The sequence below is a fragment of the Ochotona curzoniae genome, unplaced genomic scaffold, assembly GCF_017591425.1.
Source record: "Ochotona curzoniae isolate NIBS_2020 unplaced genomic scaffold, NIBS_Ocur_1.0 contig_291, whole genome shotgun sequence".
Classification (NCBI taxonomy): Eukaryota; Metazoa; Chordata; class Mammalia; order Lagomorpha; family Ochotonidae; genus Ochotona; species Ochotona curzoniae.
Genome location: NW_024465649.1, coordinates 11863959 through 11886779, shown reverse-complemented (window position 1 = coordinate 11886779; position 22821 = coordinate 11863959). Strand labels below are relative to the sequence as shown.

General features: G+C 51.5%; 1 protein-coding gene across 1 annotated transcript; it reads left to right on the top strand.

The window, feature by feature from the left end:
• The first annotated feature begins 4656 nt into the window (after positions 1-4656).
• LEXM (lymphocyte expansion molecule) lies at positions 4657-21283 on the top strand. Its single transcript, XM_040978607.1, has 10 exons — positions 4657-4718; positions 5307-5394; positions 5827-5991; positions 6131-6253; positions 8488-8625; positions 8762-8905; positions 9458-9619; positions 10138-10269; positions 11837-11970; positions 21028-21283. The coding sequence occupies exons 1-10, from the start codon at positions 4657-4659 to the stop codon at positions 21149-21151; spliced, it is 1272 nt and encodes a 423-aa protein (XP_040834541.1). The 3' UTR covers positions 21152-21283.
• Positions 21284-22821: the final 1538 nt, after the last annotated feature.

Below are 22821 nucleotides of genomic sequence, written 5' to 3'. Positions count from 1 at the left end.
GCAAAAGCTAGCACTGGGGGCAGGCCTGGTGGGGTTTACTTGGGGGTCACCTTCACCAAGCTAAGGCACCCTCTGGTATCTGTGACGAGAGGCCTGTGCTGGGCCTGGCTGGATTAGACCACAGCACCCATAGTTCATGTGAGAGATGGGATGGGGCAGAACTGACCAGGCATGTACATCCACTGGTAAGCTCATTGGCTAGTACAAGTAACAGACTGAACCTGACCCTGCACTGGCTAGCATACATGAGAGCCAAGTCTGAGGTCAACCCAGACAAGGTTTCTTGGGGAATTCCCCAACTAGATGGCTGGACTCAAACCCTGGCCACAAGGAAGGTCACATTGTATGTGCTCCAATCCTGGAATGCATGCATCAGGACTGGGCCTCCTCAGTTGCTAATGTCTATACAGTGGACAGCATGCTCAGATGTACATGGAGGCCATGACAGCCAGCTCATCTAGGCCAGCAAAGGATGTAAAGTGCCTAATCAGAGGATGGAAAGCAGATCAGGTTGGATCAATCCTGGCCAAGCTTTGCAACAAGTTTTGTTGCACTCTTCCGGCCAAGTTTTGTTCTGGGTCTGCAGATGCACTAAGGTGGACTTGGTCAGCCAACAGACCTTGAAAACATTTTCTCGGCCCAAGTGCAACAAAACTGACAATGTCTCAGAACTGTCAAAACCATTGAAAGAATATCCTTATGCTTCCCCATATTAGTGTCTCTATGGTGTCATGAAATGACTGTCTCTCCTCTCCATCTCCAGGTGCTAATGTGGTTTGACAGTGGGGAGTGTCTCTTCCCCTTCTTCTCCTGAGGAGATAGGAAAAAAATAATTGAAACATTTGACCCACCTACCTTCCTCCATGCCTTCACCCTCCCCACCCTGATCAAAGACCAATATGGGCGTACATTCCTCTCAACTATGTAAACAATGTTAAAATAACATAACATTTATTTTTTTAAAAAATCTTTATTTTTATTGGAAAGGCAGATTTGCATAGAGGAGAGACAAAGATCTCCCATGTGGATGCAGTATCCCAAGGCTTTTGTCCATCTTCTACTGCTTTTTCAGGCCATAATTAGCGAGCTGGATGGGAAGTAGAGCAGCTGAGACACAAACTGGCGCTTGCAAGGCTAGGATTTAGTCACTGAGCTAAATCACACCAGACCCATAAAATTTTTAAAAATTTGGTGGGGCCAGCATGTAGCATAGCAAATAAAGCCGACTGTGACACCAGCCTCTCATATGGGCACTGGTTCATGTCCTGGTTGCTCCTCTTTCAATCCAACCCCCTTTTATTGGTCTGTGAAAGCAGGTGGAAGATGACCCAAGTGCTTGAAATCCTTACCATCCACATAAGAGACCCAGATGGAGCTCCTGGCTTTTGGCTTCAGCCTGGCCTAGCCCAGCTGTTAAGGCCATTTTAGGGGGAGAGGGTGAAACTGTAGATGGAAAATCTCTGTATATCTCTCCCTCTCTCAGTAACTTTCTTTTTTCTTTCTGTTTTTTTTTTTTTAATCTAATTATTTTCATTGGGAAGGCAGATTTTTAGACAGAAGGAAAAACAAAGATTTTCCATCTGGTGGTTCACTCCCCCAAATGACCACTTGGTCTGAGCTGGGCTGATGCCAGGAGCCAGGAGTTTCTTTAGGGTCTCTTACATGGGTGCGGGGTCCCAAGGCTTTAGGCCATTCTCTGCTGCTTTCCCAGGCCACAAACAGGAAGCTGGAAGGAAAGTAGAGCAGCAGGGACACATATGGGATGTTGGCACTTGGAAGTGGAGTGTTGGCCAGTTGAACCACAGCGCTGTTTACTTTCTCAGTAACTCTTTCAGATAAATGAGTTTAACAATGTGGCAGCTTAACACAGACTAATTTATCATGTCATTCATATTTAAGTAACTTGCATCAATCACACTTACATTGTGTGCAAACATCGTCAGAAAAATCCTCCTTAAGGCAATGCCACCTTGCTGAACCTGAACCCCTATAGCCCCTGCTCATGGCACCCGAGACCATATCTCTGCCTCCTCTCTGTGGCTTTGACTTCTCCCCTACTACGGCCGGTGCCTGTGCCTGGTGCTTGTTTCTTTGTATTTCACTTTTTCCCTTTGTGATGTCATCAACTGGGTATTCGGGGCAGAGTTAAGACACAGCTTGAGGTGTCCCATCCCATATTAGAGCGCCTGAGTATAAGTCCCAGCACCCCCATTTCTGTTCCTGCTCACATGGGAGACAGCTGACAATGGCTCAAGTCCTTGGGTCCCTGCCACCTATGTGAGAGACTCTGAGTTCCAGGTCTTGATTCGGGTCTGGCCCAGCCTGGCTCCTTGCAGCCATTCTGGAGTGTGGACCAGGGGATGGAAGCTCTCTCTTCTGTTTCTATATCTTTCAAATAAAGTAAAAAATATATTTTGAAAATTAGGAAGAATGTATTTAAGATTCTTCTTGAAGTATGTAACAATTTTCCCTTTTCAAGGCTGTATACATTTCATTGCATTCTCAGATCACATTTTGTTTATGCATCACCTTTTGGTGCACACTTGAGTTCCACCTTGGGCTATTATAAGCACTGGATGGTTGGGCAAAAGCATATGGGCAGCAGGAAAAGCATGAAAAAGCCAGCAGTTCCCTGGAGGAACCAGTGTGTCCTAGGGGCCTGTAGCCCCTGTGGCAGGAGCTCCGAGAGTGGGAAGAGTTGGCAGGCAAGGAGACCTAGGTCACAGCCTGACCATGTAGGCTCAGCCTGCCAGAGCAGCTCATGTCTGTAGAGCCCCACCAGTAGTTTTTACGATCTAGCAGCTCTCTAATGCTGCATGCCCCATATCCAAGGTGTGACCCAGGGCTGGTAAACTTTCCATGCCTGAGCTAGGTGTTTCCTCCTCTGTGCATGGGGAGTGGGAGGAGGTTACACCAGGAAGAGTGGGTGATCAGCCCAGCTAAGCACGTCACTGTGACGGGCAGGTGCTGAGCTGACTCACCCTGGCCTTGCCCAACCTGCCCAGCAGCCAGCTCTCCCAGCCCAGTGGACCTTGACTTGGACGCTCTGGTCACTCCTGAAAGCAATGGGAAGAAAAGGCCTGGGGCAGTGGGTAGGAGGTAAAGAGGCTGCCAAGAGGATCCACAGCAGCCCCAGGGCTGGCCAAGGCCTCTCCCATGCCCAGGGCTTGACTGCATCACATCCACGCCTCACTGACATCTGGAAACAGCTCCTCCTCCTCCACCACCGGTCCAAATCACAGGCAAAGCACTGCAGCTTGGCCAGGGCCACCAGCTAGGGAGCAGCCACGCCAGGATTCAAATAAGTCTGTTGGAGGATTTGTGCGTCACTGGGAAGTTGTATGGGACTTACTGACTCCTTCAGTTGAATAAACCGATCACTTTGTGAGGGCTGGTCTGGCAAACACCCGCTCGGCCCCTTCCTGTGTTCCTGCCTTCTGCTCGTGGTGCTAACGGAAGCCAGCTGCTTCATCCTCACTCTAGTTTGGGTGGAGATTGCTTGCCTCCTTTACAGCGAAGAGGGCAGAGAAATGGACTGCCCAAGCCCCTCAGCTGCAGCAGTGACTCAGGGTCATTAGTTCCATGCCCATTCACAGGGCCTGACCCACCTCTCACCGCCAGCTCAGTCAGGCAGTGGGGACACACTGCCAGCAGCCATGGTCCTGTGCCCGAGACTCTGGCTTGGCAAAACTGCATGAGTGTCAGCTGACAATATCAGGGGCACTGGGTGGAGCGCTTAGTTCCTCTGGCCCAGGTTTCCCTGGCTGATGCGGGACCTGGGGCACATCACATCTCTCTCAACCCACTCTCCTCCCACAGCTCTTGGTAGAAACAAAGGGAAGAGTGGGGCTGGGTGTTGTACACACTCACATAGCTCCCGGGGGCAGGGGTGCTGCTGCTGCGGGTGAGAGCCGTGAACCTTCACCTCCTGTCCCCACCTGGCAGGTCACAACTAGGTTTTAGGGTTGGGTTTGGAATTCTGCAATAAGCCTTCTCCATCTGACAGGGTCAGAGGCTTCCTTATCTTAATGGCATGACCACACCGCGGCCACCAGGCCACTGGGGGAGCCGCCACATCCGGGTCCCAGACATTCTACATTATGTCTGAGGGACATGGGCAGGGCTAGCAGTGAAGGTGTGCTCCCCTCTCTTGCAGGTCCTCCCCAATCCTTCATGCGTGCTGGGCTCCAAGCTCCACCTCCTTCTCTCTCCATTTCCTCTTCCGTGCCTCAGTTTCCCAACAGCACCAGGTGAACGCTGAGAGATGCTTCCTAAGTCTGGGTTGTCCCAGACCTTGAGGAAGCACGCGGAGATCCAGCCAGAAGCCAGAGTCTGTTCGGCCACTGAAAGAAGGGCTCTGTAGGGAACACCCAGGGCCGCCAAGCCTGCAGCTGTGGAAGGGCAGATCTCCAAAAAGGTGGTCCTGGAAGGGTACTGAGTGGCAGGGGGGGAGTGAGGCGAGGCACCGCCAGCGCCTGCACTGTGTCGGGGGCCGCCACGTGGCGCCCACGCAGCCGGGAGGATCTGTGCGAATCACAAGGCCCCGGTTGCTGTGGCAGCGACACACAGTGAGGCAGGCGAGGAGGCGGGGCAGGAAGGTCCGCCTTGCGCGGAGCAGAGGACAGGAGGAGGCTGAGCACCCGCACCCGTCAGACCATGGGCACGAAAGTGGCCCCCAAGTGGTTCAGCGGGGCGCCCTTTGGAGTGCAGAGCCACAGGTGACTGCCACGATCTTGCTCCTGGCCCAGGACAGAAACTGGTCCTCACGGGCCCCTTTACCCCAGTCCAAGGGGCTGAGTTCACCCCCTGGGCACTAGAGCCTGGGGGAGTGGGGGATGGGAAGGTGCTGACAGTGAAGGGGGCTGGACTTCCTCTCCTTCACCCTGTCCCTCTCCCCAAGTTCTTCCCCAACCCATTTGGGGAGCACCTACTATGTGTAGGGTTTAGAGCAGTCACCTGCTCTAACCTTTAGCAGATCACTCAGCCAGAGTCAGCTCCAGCCGTTTACCTTCCTTTCTCCATAGAGGGGTGTGTGTGTGTGTGTCCTGCCATGCACCAGGCACAGTTTTAGGCTCAGAACTGGGAGCAATGCTCCTACAGAGATGCGTTTAGCTGGGAGGAGGAGTAGGAGGGTGGGGCGCAGGGAGTAAGTCTGGAAGATCAAGCCACTTGCCCTTCAAGGCTGAGGCCAGAGTCACATTCTCTGTGAACCAACTCTCCCCACCTCCATGCCCGAAACAGCCCAAGCCTGGCCTGGGTGTCAGGCCCGGGGGCCGGTTCTCACCTTGACCTCTGTTCCTTGCCAGGTTTGATGTCTCGGCTGTCTACCCAGACCAGAAGAAGCAGAGCACCTTCACCGAGGCCCCGTACTCCCGGAGGCACTCTGTGGAAGTGGTGAGTTTGCTTAGCTCCTAACTCCTGCTGCATGGTATGGCCACTGCCCCTCCACATTGCCCACCCGACTGTGTGACTATGGGGTGCGCCTTGTGCCATGTGCCTCATGTCTCACCCACTGCCCACTTGCCTGGCTCAGAGCTTGGCCCAGGGTCAGGATTCTTGCTACACGCCAGACCACAGTAAGAACAGCCTGAGTTTGGGCTTCATGTTCAGCTTCTGTCCAGACGCCCTGGGGGCTCTTGCCTGCCTAGGACTGGGGACAGGGACAGGCCTGGGATTGTACCTTGAATGGCCAAGCCCTCCGGTGCCAGCTTCAGTGCTGGGAGGTTGCCTTGTTACCCCAGGTCAGGGTGGTGGCGTGGTGATGACATTCTGTGTGTAGACTGATTGGTGTGGCCAGCACAGCCTTTTGCCTTGTTTCTGACTCAGGCCCACATAGGCCCAGGGACTTACAGCTCCAAGGAGACCTGCTTCAGCAAGAAGAAGCTGAAGAAGGAGGTGGGCACTGGCTGGGCCCGGGCCCAGGAAGCCACACGGCTCACCCAGCTGCCTCACTTCCAGTACCAGGCCATCCTGAAGGAGAAGAAGCAGCAGGTGAGGTGCCTGGTGGCCAGGTCCCCACCCTGCCGCTTGGGGCTGGGCCCAGGGAAGAGGGGCGGGCCAGGGAGGTGGGCTGGGTCGCCTGCCCATCTCAGTTGTTGCTTTCATCCTGTGCTGTCTCCTCCTGGGGCAGGGTCAAAAGCTGGGGCCCGGCTCCTATAACATCAAAGACTTCCTGCAACTGCTGAATCAGAAGCCGGGCAGCACTCGAGGCCTGCTTAGCTCTGGGGAGAAGCGCTTCCGTGGCCTCATAGGGGTAGGTGTGGTCATCTGCCAGAGCGGCTCCCTCGCATCCTCTGCGTTGGCGCTTTGCGCAGGGACAACAGGAACGGCTGTCTCCTTGCTTGCCTCCTCCTCTGCGGCCAGGCTGGCCTGCAGGGTCTCCCACCCCAGCCCCTCGGCTTTCCTGGGACCCAGCAGAAATGGGTCTGATGGTCGTTGGGTTCCCGGCCAGAAGCACAGTATCTTTGAGGGGTTCGGCCCACTCTTCCTGTGGGTATCTGGCGGCCAGGTAGGATGCCGTGATGAAGCACTTGTTGAGTGCCAATCTCTGGCCTGGGCTTGGGGGACCCAGGTAGAGACCCTCATGCTCGCATTGGAAGTGATGACAGTGAACTGTGGCTGGGCACAGCCCCCCCCCCACACAGAGGAGTCCAGCCTGCAGCAACCCCAGAGGAAGGCCCGTTGTGCTGTCCACTCCACGGAGGAGAGAGCAGGAGCACAGAGGGGCGACTGCCCAAGCTCACGTTGCAGCTGGTGGCGGCTGCAGGACTGGAGTGCAAAGTGTCCTGTACTGCCCCCTCCCCAGGTCCCTGGCTTTTGATTTTTGACTTCCTGTGGAGAGTGGAGTCTCATGTCAGAGCTCAGCCAGGCAAACCTAACACCGACTGTCTCCTCTCCAGCCCATCTCCCCCAAGGCTGGCATCTGCCTGGGGATCTTCCTCATCCTCATCTTGAGGGATCCTTCTTGCGTTTCAAGGTCCAGCGTTGCAACCTGCCCCTCCCATACTTCCTCATTGGCTTGCTGAATCAACGTTTCCTTCTGGACTCTCTCCCTCCCCTCCCCTTCCCCACCGCTCAGCTCTGACAACATAACAGGCTGTTAGAGATTGCAGATTCCTGTGGCATTCAGCCCATGAACTTGAAGCTTTCACGTTAGACATAGGATTATGCTGACACAAGCACTTAGCACCAGACTTGGCACTGCCCTTGAGCCCCCTGGGGTCAACGGTCATGCCCGCCCCCTGTTAGAACCTCCTTTCCCAAGTCTCTGTGACTTGGGGTCCTTATTACTCAGTCATCTGGAGTATGACAGTGTCTGGCTGGCAGGTTGCGCTGGCTCACACAGAACATGGGGCCATGTGGCTGCCGCTTGTCAGTGATGGGAACCTAGGTGTAGGAGCTGCCTCTCTGACTCAGTTTTCTCCATTTCTGAACTGTAGATGGGACCAACTTGGCCCCATGGGGTTGCCTCCAGAATCAAGATCCTCAGGCTTTTAAAACCCCAGCGCACTATTCAGGAATCCAGCTTCCTACCCATGGAGTTTCTCCTTCAGAATTGTAGAGAACTGAGTCAGACCTGGCTGAGTCACCTATGGAATTGCAGCGACCCCGTGTGGCTAAGAGCTGTAGTGCAGCAGCAAAAAAATCCTGCTAAGTCACTTACCATCTATATTGTGGAGCCACTTTCCTCTTCCCACCTGCCAAGAACACACTTCTAATCTGGCATTGCAAACCCCAGATGGCCATTTCAGCTACAGCCAATAGCCTCTCCTCCTGACTGCAAAGGCCTTCCGCCACCCCACCAGATGTGTGCTGCTGCCCACCATGTACCAGCCACTGTGCAGGGAGCTTCACAGACACCATTCAGCTTCCTTGTCACCCCCTGACCTGGGAACAAAGTGCTTTCATCCCCATGTCATTTATGGACATGGGGAGGCTCACAAGACCCAGGGTTCCTCTGCTAGGAAGGTGCAGACCCAGGATCTGAACCAGGGGCACTAGTCCTTTTGGATCCAGCACTGTTCAGGGCACCCTGAGAATGGCACTTGTGTGGGTGCAGGACTGTAAGGGATGGGACAGGTAAGGCCACTAAAGCAGGTGTCCCCTGGAGCTACAGAGCAGGCCATTCCCAGGAGAGCTGGTGGATGGTTTATCTGGCTTTGCAAGGGTCAGTGGAGTTTCATAGGCAGGAGCAGGGAGCATACTGTGAGCTAGCTGGGGCTGTGAAATGGGCAGAGTTGCACAGGTTGGGGCAGCAGCAACGAGCTGGTGTTTTGCAGGATATGAGAAGGTGGGGGTCAGACTGACCAGGGTGGGTGGAGGTGGGGCGCAGAGGGAATGTGCAACCCACAAGGTTCCAGGGCATCAATGCTGTGTGTTGGGTGAGGTGGGGTATCACTTGGGTACCTGAAAATTCTGACTCTTTGCAGAGTGGGGGGCCCAAGTGCTTCTTCTTGGGATGCACTCAGCCCCTTTCCCACTCGGCAGAACTACTACCCAGGTCCTGGGAATTATGGGGAAAAGGGCAATCCTTACACACGGCTGGAGGAGAACGCCTGGAACCGGTCCCATGCTGAGGGCCTCCTGTGTAGGATGAGCAACAAGCCATCCTCCTTGGCTCACCAGGTATGGAGCTGACCCAGCCCACAAGGTCCTGGAGGGTGCTCCCCGCAACCCCAGGTCTCGGCAGGAGGGGGAGCTATGGGGAGGTTGGAACCTTGAGTGCCTCTATTGTGCCTTCCCTCCCTGACTCCCCACACAGGGCAGTGGACTGGGCCCCGGCACCTACAATCTTAAAAGCAGCATCGACACATATGTGGCACATTCCAGCGGCACCCGTGGGCCCTACGACATCTTCTCGGGTGAACGAAGTGATCCCCTGCCTTTTGGACATTACTCGGTGCAGGTGCGCGCCAGCCCGACGACCAGGTCTTGCTAAATCAACGCCAGAGGCCAGAGACACCACCCATTCTGCTCACGGCAGGCTGCTGCTCCTCTCTGGGTTAGAGGAGGAGGGCAGGGGAAGTGGGGCTGGAGCCCAAGGCCACCTCCTTGCACCAGAGCCGGCTGCTGGGTCTGGCTGCTCTGATGGTTCACAACACAGCTGAAGGGAGAAGTAACTCTGTTATATCCCGGCCTCCTCCCAACCACCTTCCACACCCCGCCCCAGAGTGGCTGAGCCCTGGTGGCCTAGGTCCCTGTGCCGAGGCCATTGTCGGTCTTGATGGCTCCCAATCTATGGGCTTGGTGTGGTGTCACACAGAGCAGTACTGTGGCCCTGGGGGTTCTCTGTGCTGCCCTCGCCCGCACTGCTGTGGAACATGCGCAGTACTCCAAGGGGATGGCCGACTGGGGTAGGTGACCCCGCCTGACCTCTTGTAGTGAAATGGGCAGAGGGGGTGAATGACACTGGCTCGCAGTCAAACCAACCCTCCCTCTCCTCACCGTCCTTACTCAGAAGAAAAAGACCACAGAACTGATGGGTTTCAAGAGCTTCGTGGAAGAACTCAACTCCCGGCATCACAAATATCATGGAGTCTTCTCGAAACTTCCCCGCAATCCGGAGACGCCCACGGAGAGGATCTACTGGTCCACTCTCAGCCAGTGTCCCCGGAAGCTGGTCCGTGTGCAGCCCCCTACTCCGGGAGGGTCAGGGAGGAGGACTCGGCATTTCTGGGCAGGTGGCCCTCTGTGGGTGGGGCTAGGGTTATTTGGCAGGGAGCATCCCATTTCCAGGCTTCCTCATGCCCTCCCCGGATCACTGTCATTCCCCAGTCTTCACAGGAGGCCAGTAAGGTCATGCTAGGAACAGATGAGCCTACAGCTCAGGCCCCAGGGTGCTTGGCTGCACCCTTACCTCAGAGCCCTGGCGACTGAGGGGCTCCAGCAAACTGAGGCATGGTAGAGTGTGACTTAAGGGGTCAGCCCTCCACAACATATGCCTGCTTATGCCCAGAGCATCATGATGAGGGGATGGAGTGCCCAAAAAGGGTCAGGAGTGCCCCATGTGGCCTGGCTGGCTACCTCCCATGGGTCTTGCTTCAAAGGGTAGCTGGGTGCCAGGACTCTTTACCTGCCTTGGTTCAGACAGACCCCTGTCAGGTCCTGTCCAGCTCAGCCTTCCTCCCCTACCCCCAGGCAACATCTGGGCCTGGCATGTGGCTTCCGCAGGAGAAGAAGTGTCAACACATGGGCCTGTCCCCCTTCTTCTTGGCCTCTAAGCGCACCGGCATCAAGACCTACCAGGTGCTTTGGGGAGGCTGGTGGAGGGTGGCAGGGAATACTCAGACCCACCTTGCATCCCGATAACTGCTCTGAGTCCCAAGGGACCTGATGCCCACACCTACCACCTTGTTTCTCTAAGGTTTGGGTTCTCACACTTGAGCCAGGTGTGCCTGTCACTGCAGGGTTGCGTAGAACACAGCTTGCTGGACTCTGCGGGGTAGGGGCGGGGGCGGGGGGTGGCTCGACACACAGGTAAGCCCTTGGGCTTTGTGACTCTACCTCCTTAACTTACACAGTTACTTTGGGTAACCCACACGGGTGCAGGGTCCCAAAGCCTTGGGCCATCCTCGACCGCCTTCCCAGGCCACAAGCAGGGAGCTGGATGGGAAGTGGAGCTGCTGGGATTAGAACCGGTGCCCATATACACAGTAACTTTGGACATTGACCTTGCTGAGCAGAGTTATAAAGGGAGAGATGGAGACAGAGAAATCTCCCATCCACTGGTATACTCCCCAGATTGTCACAACAGCCGAGGCTGGGCCTGGCACAGGTCAAGGACTTCCATCTGGGTCTCGCATGTGGGTGGCAGGGACTCATACACTTGAGTCATCCCCTACTGCTTTCCCAGGTGCATTAGCAGGGTGCCAGATTGGAAGTGGAGCAACCAGGATTCAAACTGGCACTCCTATGGAATGCTGAGCGCTTAACCTGCTGAGCAGCAGTGCCAATGCCATCAAATCCACCTGTTCCTGGACTCTAATAAAGAAAAAGAAACGTGCACTGGAGTGAACAGCTCCATGATTGACACAAAGTAACTTCATCTGTGTGCCTGTGTGCCCTGCCCCAACCACAGAGCATTCAGGAATGTTTTCCATATCCAGGATCCCCAGCCCCATCCCCGCAACCAGCATCAGTTAGTGTTGTCTGGTTAGAACAGCCTTCTACATTGCAGGCCCCTCCTGGTCACCCTGGGTCCTTTAGTGTATCTCTTGCCTGCCTTCCTGTTCTGCTGCCTCCCATTGCCCCATCCCTCACCTGCACCTGAGCACTGCCACTTACTCCATCACCTCTCCTCCCCTCGTGCGAGAAGCCCCCAGCGTGCCAGCCCCACTGGATTCTTCTGCTGCTGACTAGTTGGCCAGGTCCCCAGGCCTTCCCTTCCTCCCCTCCAGCCTGCAGCCCTGCAATCCTGCAAGGAGGGGGTCTTCATGCAGGGACCCCAAGTAAAATATTTAGAAAGACCAAGTGCCTGTGTTGCTTCCACAGGCCCGGCCATCTTCAAGAGAGAAAGGGCTGATGAGAGTGTTGGGGTTCAGGAAGGCCATGTGTTCATCCCTTCAGCCTGGGAGCCTGCTTCCTCTTCTCCCTGCCCCCAACTCCACTCACAGTGGATCTAGGTTTCACCAACTCCAGTTAGCTAATTATAGCATCAAGTGCTGTATTGCCAAATCAGATTACAGTTTGAGGTTCTTGGGTTAGGACCTCACTGTATCTTTTGGGGTACACCATTCACTCTGGGACAGGTGGAAGAGGGAGGGGTGTGAGGCAGGCCTATGATCCTGATACCTGCCAGACTGGCTGACATGCTGCCGTCTTCCTCTCCTGGGTGCAGAATCCCGTAGGCGTGGGCCGCTACTTCAACACCAGGCTGTCGGAGACCAAGGACAGAAGGAAGCGCTATCGGTCCTTGTACATGGGTGTTTGCAAGCGCTACCTCTCGGACCTAGCCCGGGACAGGTTCTTGCAGTGAGTGCTGGGAGTGACCCCCTCCCCCCATGGAGTGGGGGGCAAGGGTGGGGAAAGGCTTGGTCTGGGACAGGCTGGGGTTTCCCAGGTTTTTGGTGCCTTGGGGAGATCAGCTGCTGCCAGCAAATCCCAGACAAACAGGAGAGCTGCCCAAGTTCAGATCCCAGCCATGCCACTGACTAGCTGTGTGAGGTGGGGGTGCTTAGCTTTCCTGAGTCTTATTTATGATCTGAGACTGTTGGGAAGGAGAAGGCACCATCATGCGCCTGCAGCCCGTGCAAGCTGGGCCACAGGGAATCTGTTTGTTGGGGCTCCTGGTAGGGATGGAGGAAGTTGCTGTGAATCTGCAGCATGGCAAAGCACGGGAATGCTGAGCAGCTTGCAAATGCCTGTTGCGGCCATATTCTGGTACCCAAGAAGCCACCAATGGCAACCTGCTCGCAACTTCAGAAATGTTAAAGTATGGATAAGCATGCACTTTAGAATTGTTTTACTCTGTTCTTGTCTTACTCATGCAAGATCAGGAGGCCCAAACTCAGAGGTAAGTCAGCTTTACAATGCAATGATAAAATGTATCTTATTTATGTCGGTGTCATCCCATGCCTTCATCATTCTTGATTGGCTTCCTGTGGTGGTGGATTCCTGAGACAGGGCAGTGGGATGTCAGTTTGGACCGACTGCACACCTCTATGTGTGTTTGTACTTTTTCTGCCTGCACTTCAGCACAATAGTCTGGCTGGATGTGAAAGTCCAGTTGGAACTCATTTCCCCCCAGGAGCTTTGCAGGCCTCCCCCCCTTGTATCCTGGCCTCTGGTTTGCTCTTTGAGGGACTTGATACATTCTGGTTTTTTGTCCTCTGCACTTGACCTGCATTTTCCTTTCTGGAAGCTTCCAGATCTTCTTTCTTCTTAATATTCTGAAATTTCTCTTTTTTAAAAAAATTTTGACTTTTTTAGTATTATCATTTTATGATACAGTCCCATAGGCCCTTGGATTTCCTTTATCCCCTCCCCAATTCCCTCCCCGCTCACTGAGTTCCCCTATATCATTACTATAGTATAGTTCTTCATACACAGTCATATGTCCATCATTGCAGGCATGGACAATGGCAGAGTCCAGACTCTTACTGTCAAAATATAGTAAACAGTTTCATTGAGAGTCCATTTTTGTCTGAAAGTAGAGATGCATACTGCATTATATCCTCAGATCTGGATATCATAGTCTCCATTAACAGTTACTATACTCCCCTTAAATGAAAAAATTTACCATACAAATTCACCATACAAAATCAACAACAGGAAGAAAAATAAAAATTTTTAATGCCATGAAGTTAAATAACGTGCTGCTAGATATGATAGTCTCTATTACACAGTTACTATACGTCTCCTTAAATGAAAAGCCACAAAACAAACAACAGGAAAAATAAAAAAGAAATTAAAAACACCATGAAGTTAAAAAACATGCTACTGAATGGCTAATGTGTCGCTGAAGAAATGAAAAAGAAAATCAAGAATCTTCTTAAAGAAAATGATGCTTCTGTATGATCTATGAGTCATTGAATGATTTAATCAGAAGAAAGTGTTTTGAAGATATAAAACTAACAAAAAAAAATCAAAATCCATGAGATACAGTTTCCGCTCACCTTTGTTAGTGAGATGTGTCTCCTGTAGGCAACAAATAGATGGGTTTTGTTTTTTAAGTCAGTCTTCTAATCTATGATGTTTGATTGATGAGTTTAAGCCATTTACATTCAGGGTTAATACAAATAGACAGCAATTTGATTCTGTCATTTTAGCAATGGGTTGTTCATTGATTTAGTTTTCTGTTGTCATTTTACTGGGATGTTCTCATTTACCTTTGGTTTTGGTGGGCACTATTCCTTTTCTCTGTCAAGAGAACATCTTTAAGTGTCATTTGTAGGGCAGGTTTGCAAGAGGCATATTCTTTTAACTTTTCTTTACTGTGGAAGAATTTTATTTCATTTTCAAAGACAAAGGAAAGTTTTGCTGAGCACACTATCCTGGGCCAACAATTTTTTGCTTTTAGAATCTGGAATATGTCGCTCCATTCTCTTCTTGCCTGTAGAGTTTCCTGTGAGAGGTCTCCTGTGAATTTAACTGGCATTCCTTTATATGTCAGTTGATTTTTTTTTTCCATATGCACATTTAAGGATCTTTTCCTTATGTTTGATTGAAGAGAGCTTGATGATCATGTGTCTTGGTGAAGATTGCTTTTGGTGAACCCTGTTGGGTGATCTGTGCCCCTCCTGGATGTTGTTTCCCAATTCTTTCTCTAGATAAGGTAAATTTTCCCTAATTATTTCATTAAATACATTTGTAAACCCAGCTTCTCTTTCTGCATCTTATGCGACTCCCATAACTCTTATGTTTGACCTTTTAATAGTGTCTTTCAATTCTTGAGCACTTTTTTTGGCCCGATCCAGCTCTGCTTCCAGCTTTTTGTTTGTTTCCCCCTGTGGCAGGAAATACCTTCTATAATTTTGAGATTCTTTCTTCTGCTTGCTTCATCCTATTTGGGGGACTCTCCACTATACTTCTCATTTTCTCCACTGTGTTCTTCATTTCTGATAGATCAGTTTTCATTTGATTCATTTCCAGTGTGACATGTTCCTTAAATTCCTTGAATGCCTTCTTTATGTGCTTCTCATTGTTGATAAGAAGTTTTATAACAAGTGTTTTGAATTCTGTATCCCCCATTTTCTCGATGTCTTTTCCCTTTTTTGTTTTCTTCCTTTCTTTTTTTCTATTATGAATGTTTTGAAAGATGCAACAAAACTGGAAGATGTTTCAATACGCACCTGTATAGTCCTGACTAGGTTGTATTTCCCCTTCTTCTCTTGCTTTGTGATGTACCTTTCTATCTAACCATCCCTCTAGCCACCTGTAGATTTCAAAGGAAATGATAGCCATTAATCTGTAATTTTTTTTTTTTTTTTTGCTTTACAGTGAAAATATTCCTTGTCCAGAAGAGAGGAGAAACAACTACCCCATCTGTAATGATAATAACTCCATAGACTCATGGAGTGTATTTTCAGTGCCTGTGGCCACTTTACCTGTTCTTACCACCTGTGATTGCTCTAAAGGTTAGGCAGCACCCTCGTTTTCAGTGGAGAAAAGGAAAGTTTCTGCATGGGGCCTTCTGCTGGCCCTTGGGACATGGGAGAGGAGGAGGGACAGCCCTCTCCCCACCTCCCTCCCCGCACCTCTCCACAACCACCCCCCCCATGTCTTTCAGCTGCAGATGGGGCCCTCACCCACTTCCCCAGGAGGGGACCTGGGACCCAGACTTTCTCTCCCTCTGAACAGCACTTTCTCAGGAGCTTTCTGGAAGATGAGGCCCAGAGGGAAGGCCAAGGCAGAGCTGGCTTTCACAACCCCATCTCTTGGTATCACTTACCTCCAGCCTTTAGTGCATGCTGCTCTGGTGAGAGATTTGGAAGCTGGGGCAGGAGAGAGGGGGCTCCTAGGAAGCTCAGCACATGGAGTCCCTCTCCTCCTCCTGTGCTCCCCACCTCTCCCATTCCCTGTGCAACTTATCCAGCTGGTGTTGTCATAGCGACAGCATGGTGCCAAGCAGGGACTGAAGGCCATGTTTTAGTTTTTCTGCTGCTTTCTTTTTTTCTTCCTGTATTTTTGGTGGCAGAGTGTGGGGGTGGAGATTTGAACGCATTCCAGAGCTGACATATGAGAAAGGAGTGAGGCTTCACTCTGAGGTGGTGGCACATACTCTTTCCGTGGCCTGGAGAGGTGGTCAGGCCTCCCCCTGAGCCCGTGCAGGGAGGGACACTGCCCTTGGATGCAGTAGAGGGTGTAGGAGTTGTCCAGAGGGCCATAGGTCCTTGAGGCACAGGGGAGGGAGGCAGAGGGTTCAGGTGGGTGCTGTGAGAGAGTTGGAGAACAGGGTAGAGGAATGGAGGACATCGAACAGCTTGGGGGAGGAGGCATGAACAAGGCTGGGCTGTGTAGGTGTGGCCCTGTGGGATGTGGAGAGTTGGAAGGTGGAGAGTATGGAGAATTGAACAAGGTGAGTCAGGAGTGGGCAGTCTCGAGGTAGCAGCCTGGCCTTGGGCTGGCTCATTCAGTCGGGCGAATTCAGGCGCTAGGCAGCTTTTCTCGGCTGCATGTGGGAGGACTCTCTGGGAAGAGCTGCTTGGAAGGCATCCAGGCAGGGTGGGGTTCACCTTTGGCTTCTTAGGTCCAGATTAGCAGTTGATCAGGTCAGGAACCCTCCAAGGTTGGTTGTGAAACTCCGAGAAAAGGAGTCCCAGCCTGACGAGAGGGTGACTGGTGTTGTGTTGCTTACCCACTGCTGTGACATCCCCTGACTTCCTTCAGTAATGCCTTTGTCCCCAGGTATGCTCAGCATTGACAGCCCCAGGGTCCAAAGGCAGCCTGGACCCTGCCCTGTTCAGTTCAGTTCGCCCCATGGTTTCCTTCGGGGCAGCTGGGATGGCTCCCCATGCAGGGCCCTGTGGAAATCCTGGGACAAGCTCTTGAATGTCAAAATAGGACACAGGTGCCAGTGTGAGCTCTTAACACAAGACTCTCTTTTCTCAGTGGTGGAATAGCAACAGTGAAATCTGTCTTGCAGGGTGGGGTATGTTGGAAAGAAAGCCCCTTCTCTTCTCTTTTTCCTTGGCCAACCTATCCCAGCAGGGCTTTCTAAGGCTCCATCGTGGCATGTTCAGCATTTCTGGTGCCCACCCCTGGCACCCACACAATTCACAACTCCCAAACTGCTGCGTGCTGTCACTGCTTCCTAGGAGGGCAAGCACCTCCCCCCACCCCCCAGTTTAGCTGAGAGTCAGCCACGTGCATGCTCCACGTGTGGAGGCCAGAGGGAGACGGCTGTCGTGTCTGAGGTCTGCACAAATCACTTCACTTTTCCCTAACTCGGAGGCTGCACCTGCTCTGGACACACCTACATTGAATGCATATCTGGGTTTGCAGAGGGCAGATGTCTGAGGAGAGAGTGGATCAGAGTGTAGTAGAGCAGGTCAGAGGAGGTCAGATTCCACCCAGTTTGGAGATTCAGGGAGCACGGCTTAGGAGCAGTGGCATTCGAACTGGCTGTCAGACAAGGGAATCTGAGTCGGGCTTGCAAAGGCAAGAATAGCACTCATTAGGGGTTGATTGTGTGTTGGACTCTGTCCTCCACTCTGAACACCATTGCCATTGCCCATTGAGATAGATGTTATCATTATTACCCAGATAAGGCAGTGAGTTGGTAATTCAGCTGTTGCTGTCTGGTGAGGGGCTGCCAGCAACAGCCATGGATGGATCAGCAGGTCAGGTGGGAGGCCAACAGGTCTGGGATGGTCTTGGAAGCAGATCCTGTCCTGTAGCGTGTTCTCACAGAGGATACCGAGTTTGAGCAAGGAAATGTGCAGGCCTTTTGCTGCCCAGGCTCAAAATGCCACATTATAACTTCTAGCACCTTCTGTTGGCCACAGCAAGAAACAAGGCTGGCCCAGGCTGCAGGGCCAGAGAGTAGACCACTCGTGGGGAGTAGCTTTGACGTCCCATGGCAGAGACGACTGATTCGGGTGTCCTGTGTGGGTCTTGCAGCGGTGTTCCTGGTGCGGCTGGCTCCAAGCTGTGTTTTTTTCCACAAAGGGTCGCTTGTTCCAGAGGGGAGAGAGCAGTCAAGGCAGAGGGAGGGGCACACGAGCCAAAGGAGGGAGCGAAGGCACTGAGGATGTGTTCACTTTAGGTGACGTGTGCCTTGCGTGCAGGGGAACAGCGGCCAGTATGCAGGACAAGGCAGGATAGAGCTGTGCTTGGAGACCTTGACCACCAGGCTGAGCTGCTGGCAGCCTTCCTGTAGATAAAAGGTCAAGGGAATTTTTTTTTAAGATTTATTTTTTTGTTTTTTTGAAAGTCAGATACGCAAAGAGGAAGATCTTTTGTGTGTTGATTCACTCCTCAAGTGGCCACAATGGCCGGAGCTGAGTTGATCCTAAGCCAGAGCCAGGAGCTTCTTCCAGATCTCCCACATGGGTGCAGGGTCCCAAAGCCCTGGGCCTCATCAACTGCTTTCTCAGGCCACAAGCAGGGAACTGGATGGGAAGCAGGATTGCTGGAGTTAGAACATGCATCCATATGGGATCCTGGCGTGTGCAAGGCAAGGACTTCAGGTGCTAGGCTACTGCACTGGGCCCAGGAAATTTTTTTAAGTAAAAAAAATGTAATTTACATATAAAATTTATCCTTTTTAAAGGGATTTAAGTGTTTTTTTGAACAGATTTGTTTCTCTAATTAGTTTACTTGAACGATGTATATAGAGAAAAGAAAAGACAGAGAGCGCGAGATCTTCCATCAGCTAGATAACTCCCCAAATGATTGTGATTGCCAGAGTTGGACCAGTCTGAAGCTGGAAGCCAGGAGCTTCTTTTGGGTCTCCCGCATGGGTGCAGAGTTTCAAGGCATTGGGCCATTATTTGCTGCTTTCCTAGGCCATAAACAGGGAGCTAAGTTAGAAGGGGAGCAACAGACTCAAACTGGTACCCATGTGGGATACTGACATTGCAGGTGGAGGATTAGCTTGCTATGCCACCACACCAGCCCCAAGATTTATTTATTTGAAAAGCATAGTTATGGTGAGAGAGAGAGAGAGAGAGAGAGAGAGAAAGAGATCTTCAATTTGGTGTTCCACTCCTCCAAATGGCCTCAATGTGCAGAACTGAACTGATCCAAAGCCAGGAACCAGGAGCTTCTTTATGGTCTCCCATATAAGTGCACTTGGGCAGATTAGCAGGGAGCTGGGTCAGAAGTGGAACAGTGGGGTACTTAAACTGATGCCCGTATTGATGCTGGTGCCCTCAGTGGCAGGTTTACCTACAGTGCCATAGTGCCAGCTCCAGGGATCTAAGTTTTGACAAAAGCACGTAGCTGTGCGGTCACCACCAGCACAGTGGTGACTGTCACTGCCCCTCAGAATGTGTCCTGCTAACTGTCGTCAGTGCCGCCTCCCACCTCCTCCCCCATGGCTCCTGGTCCCTCCAGCACGCCTCCACCTTGGCCATCCCAGGGGGCCACACAGTCCTCCCTATGGGATGTCAGGCTTCTGTCCTGTTGCAGGATACACCTGAGAGTCAGTGCCATAGCTTCTCAGCTCCAACTTGCAGCCTGTCGCAGGAGTGTGCCACCGTTTATCTGTCCTCACATTCGGGACGTTTAGATTGTTTCCAGCGAGGACAATATTTATTATAGTTCCTATCAGTATTGACCTATGTTATCATTTCTCTTGGGTAATTATATACGAGTAGAATTTCTAGGCCATTTGGTAAGAGGAGCTATAATAAGACACTGCCAACTGGTTTTGAAATGGCTCACACTCTTGCTAGCCATTTCTGCAAGCAAAGTATGGGAGTGTAACAGCCCTACATCCTTGCCAGGATTTGGTATTTGTTTTCTTCAGTTAGAAAGGTGCAGTAGCCTAGTGGCTAAAGTCCTCTCCTTGGATGCATCAGGATCCTATATGGGCAACCGGTTCGTGTTCCGGCAGCCCTGCTTCCCAACCAGCTCCCTGCCTCTGGCCTGGGAAAGCAGCCGATGGTGACCCAGGGCTTTGGGACCCTTGCACCTATGTGGGAGACCTGGAAGAAGCTCCTGGCTCCTGGCTTCGGATTGGCTTAGCTCTGGCCATTGTGATACTTGGGGAGAATCATTGAATGGAAGATTTTTCTCTCTGTCTCTCCTCCTTCTCTTGTATATCTGACTCTCTCTTTTTTTCTTTTCTTTTTTTAAGAAAGAAAGGCATGGTTACAGAGAGAGATAGATAAAGAGAAATTGGTTTTCTTGGGTTAGTATCTTCTTCTTCTTCTTCTTTAAAATAAGGTGGAGTGGTGATCTTCCATCTGCTGGGTCACTTTCCAGCAGTCAGGAGTATGCCAGCCAGAAGCCTGGAACTCCATCCTGGTCCTCCCGTGTGAGTGACAAGAACCCAAGGGTTTGGGCCATCCTCCACTGCTTTTCCAGGCGCATTAGCAGGAAGCTGGATTGGAAGTAGAGCAGCTAGGAATCAAACCAGCATTCAGATGGAGTGCTGGCATTGTAGGCAGTGGCTTAGCTCATGAGTAACGGCACCAGGCTCTCAGCCTCCTGTTAGAATGCATTTCACTATTATTTGCGTTTGCACTTCTCCAAGGTCAAGATGTGGAGCCCTTTTGCACATCTTCTTTATGTCTCCTCTTTGGTGACTACACCTTTTGAAAATGTGGATTGTTTATTTTTACATGATAAGTTTTGAAAGATCTTCGTATATTCTAGACACAAGTCCTTGATCAAGTTTTGTGTTTTACAGAGGTTTTTCTCCCAGATAAACAGGAGAATCTAAAGGAAAAGATTTTTTGTGTTTTAAAAACTTGCTCTGTGGCACTGCAGGGCAGGTTGGGGTAAAGACAAGGGACTGTCTTAATGGTCCACGTGCATGCTGAGGCTCTGGGCCAGGGCAGGGCAGAGGGGATGGAGAGCAGAAGACTCAGGGACTGGATGATCCACTGGCAGGTAGGAAAGACCCTTTTTACCCTGGTGAGCCCTCCCATCCGCTCCCTCCTTCCCTGCTTTCTTGGACAAATATTTGGGGAGCTAGCCACAACAGTCAGTGCTGGGCTAGGCCAAAGTCAAAAGCTTCCTCTGAGTCTCCCACATAGGTTGCAGGTGTCCAAAAGCCTCCGCTGCTTTCCCTGGCACTTTGGCATGGAGCTAACTGGAAGCAGAGCAGCCTGGACTCAAACTGGTACCCATGTGGGTTGCTGGTGTCACAGGTAGTGGTTTTATCCACAATGCTGACCTCTTATTCTTATAAACTAATTCAGATGCTCTGTGAAGAGGAACCAACTCCAAAAGAGAAAGCTCTCCGATCAGTCTAATTCATTGGGAAGGCTTGGAGGTCTTCAGTTCTGGTCTTTCATCTGACCCAGGGGCCCTTTTGAAATATTACCTGTGAATATCTCCTGCTTGCCCCTGTGGGTGCCCCTTCAGGGCTGTGGAGCCCATTCCCACTTTTTTTTTTCTCTCTCTCTCTCTTTAAAGGGAAAGACTTACACCTGATACGCATTGGAGGTGCTATCCAGTTGTGGATTACAACTCAGATCCGACCCTTTTAAGACCATGTGTGGACGACAGTCAGCAGCAACCACAGTGTCTGGAAGCCTGAAGATAAAGATGGCCGTGGGAGGAGGGTGGGAGCAGGGAACCTTGGAGAATGACGCACGAGATTGCCAAGGAGCTAGGAGAGGCGAGGGCGGGGTCACCTTTGCTGAATCATGGACCAGAGGTCACAGTGTCTGTGGGGACAGCTGGTGTTGGGTTTCTTTTGTCCTAAGACATTCGTTTTCCAGAGAATCCAAACCAATCAAAGGCATGACGGTGGAAGCCAGGGAGCCGAGGGACCGAGGCTGGAAAGTGGTCGGGATCCTTGGAAACCCCTTCTCTAAAGCCAGAGTGCTTGGCTCCTTCCTGACAGGCCAACAAAAGAAGGGAGCACGCGGTGGTGTAGGGGGAGGGAATGGCATCTATCATGGGGCAGCTTTGGGATGCCACCCCAGCATGCTACTGGGAGCTCAGCAGGGCTTGATGCGATGAGGAGACTACCGGTTCCTGGCTGCGCCCAGGCCTTGAGAGCAGTGGGTTGTACTCCAGAGGCAGCCCAGGCCTGGCTGCTTACTGTCAATGAGACATTGAGTGGGATGGGGGAACTGGGCTGTCCCTAGAGCAGAAGAAACTGGGGGAACTGCTGGGGTCCCTGTAGTGGATGTGGGAGACACGAAGGTGTGAAGAGAACTGTTCCATTGCAGGCAAGGCTGCAAGGAATTTCCCACTGCGTGGCAGGGCCTGTGGATGTCTCTGCAACCCCCAAAGGCAGTTCCACCTCCCTTTGCGTGGACACCGGACCACCCTGCTGAGAATTCTCCAATCTATTCAGGCGTTGGTTGATGCTGCTGAGTTGGATTTTACTATCAATGAGAGCTTGGAAGTTGGTGTTGCTGACAAGTTTTGCCAAACGGACATTTAAATTCATGCTGTCTTGGTCTCTGCTGCCCCCATTTGACCATCCTTGATCTTTAGGTTCTCCCGTTTGTGATGTATTTCCTCCCTTAACTGATTTAAATTGTAGAATGAGGATTGTAGTAGGAATGTGATACTGATTGATATGCAGCGTCTGTTGAGAACTTTTATAGAGAGCTTTAAGGTGAAACAAAGGGCAGAATTATCCTTGGAAAACACCCACTTGACCATGACGTAAAAAGTCTGTTCCAGAGCTTGTGACTGCTTCTGTATAAACAAAGGAGACAGCTTTCTTGCATTGTCTATTATGATCCTGAAATTGCAGTGGTCCTTGTTTTTTCCCTCTACGCCTACTCCACACACCCTTCTTGAGTTCCAAACTTGGCTGGAACTGGATTCCGGCAGACCCAGCCACAATGCTGAAGATACTTCCCGCACTTTCTCAGAGCGTGACTGTCTCATAGAATCACTCTCTTGGAGGAAGTAAAATGCTTTTTATTCACATACAGATCATCTAGATTGCAAAACGGTTTTGAAATACGTGCCTCATTTTTTCATGCTGCACGTGACATATATGAAGGTCTTTGTAGATTCAGCACAATGCTGGTCAGACACTCGGGACTTTTTTAAGTGGAAGTTGGCAGGCTGATGATAAGGTCTCTGTGGCAATGCAGGTGATATAAAGTAGCCAGATGAACTTGGCAATAAAGAAAAAAAAGGACAAAATTAGGCAACTAATATTGTCTCATATTTAGGAATTAGGAATTGTCATTGGTAGGGAGGATGAAAGGTCAGAAGTACAAAGTAGGCTTCCAAAAT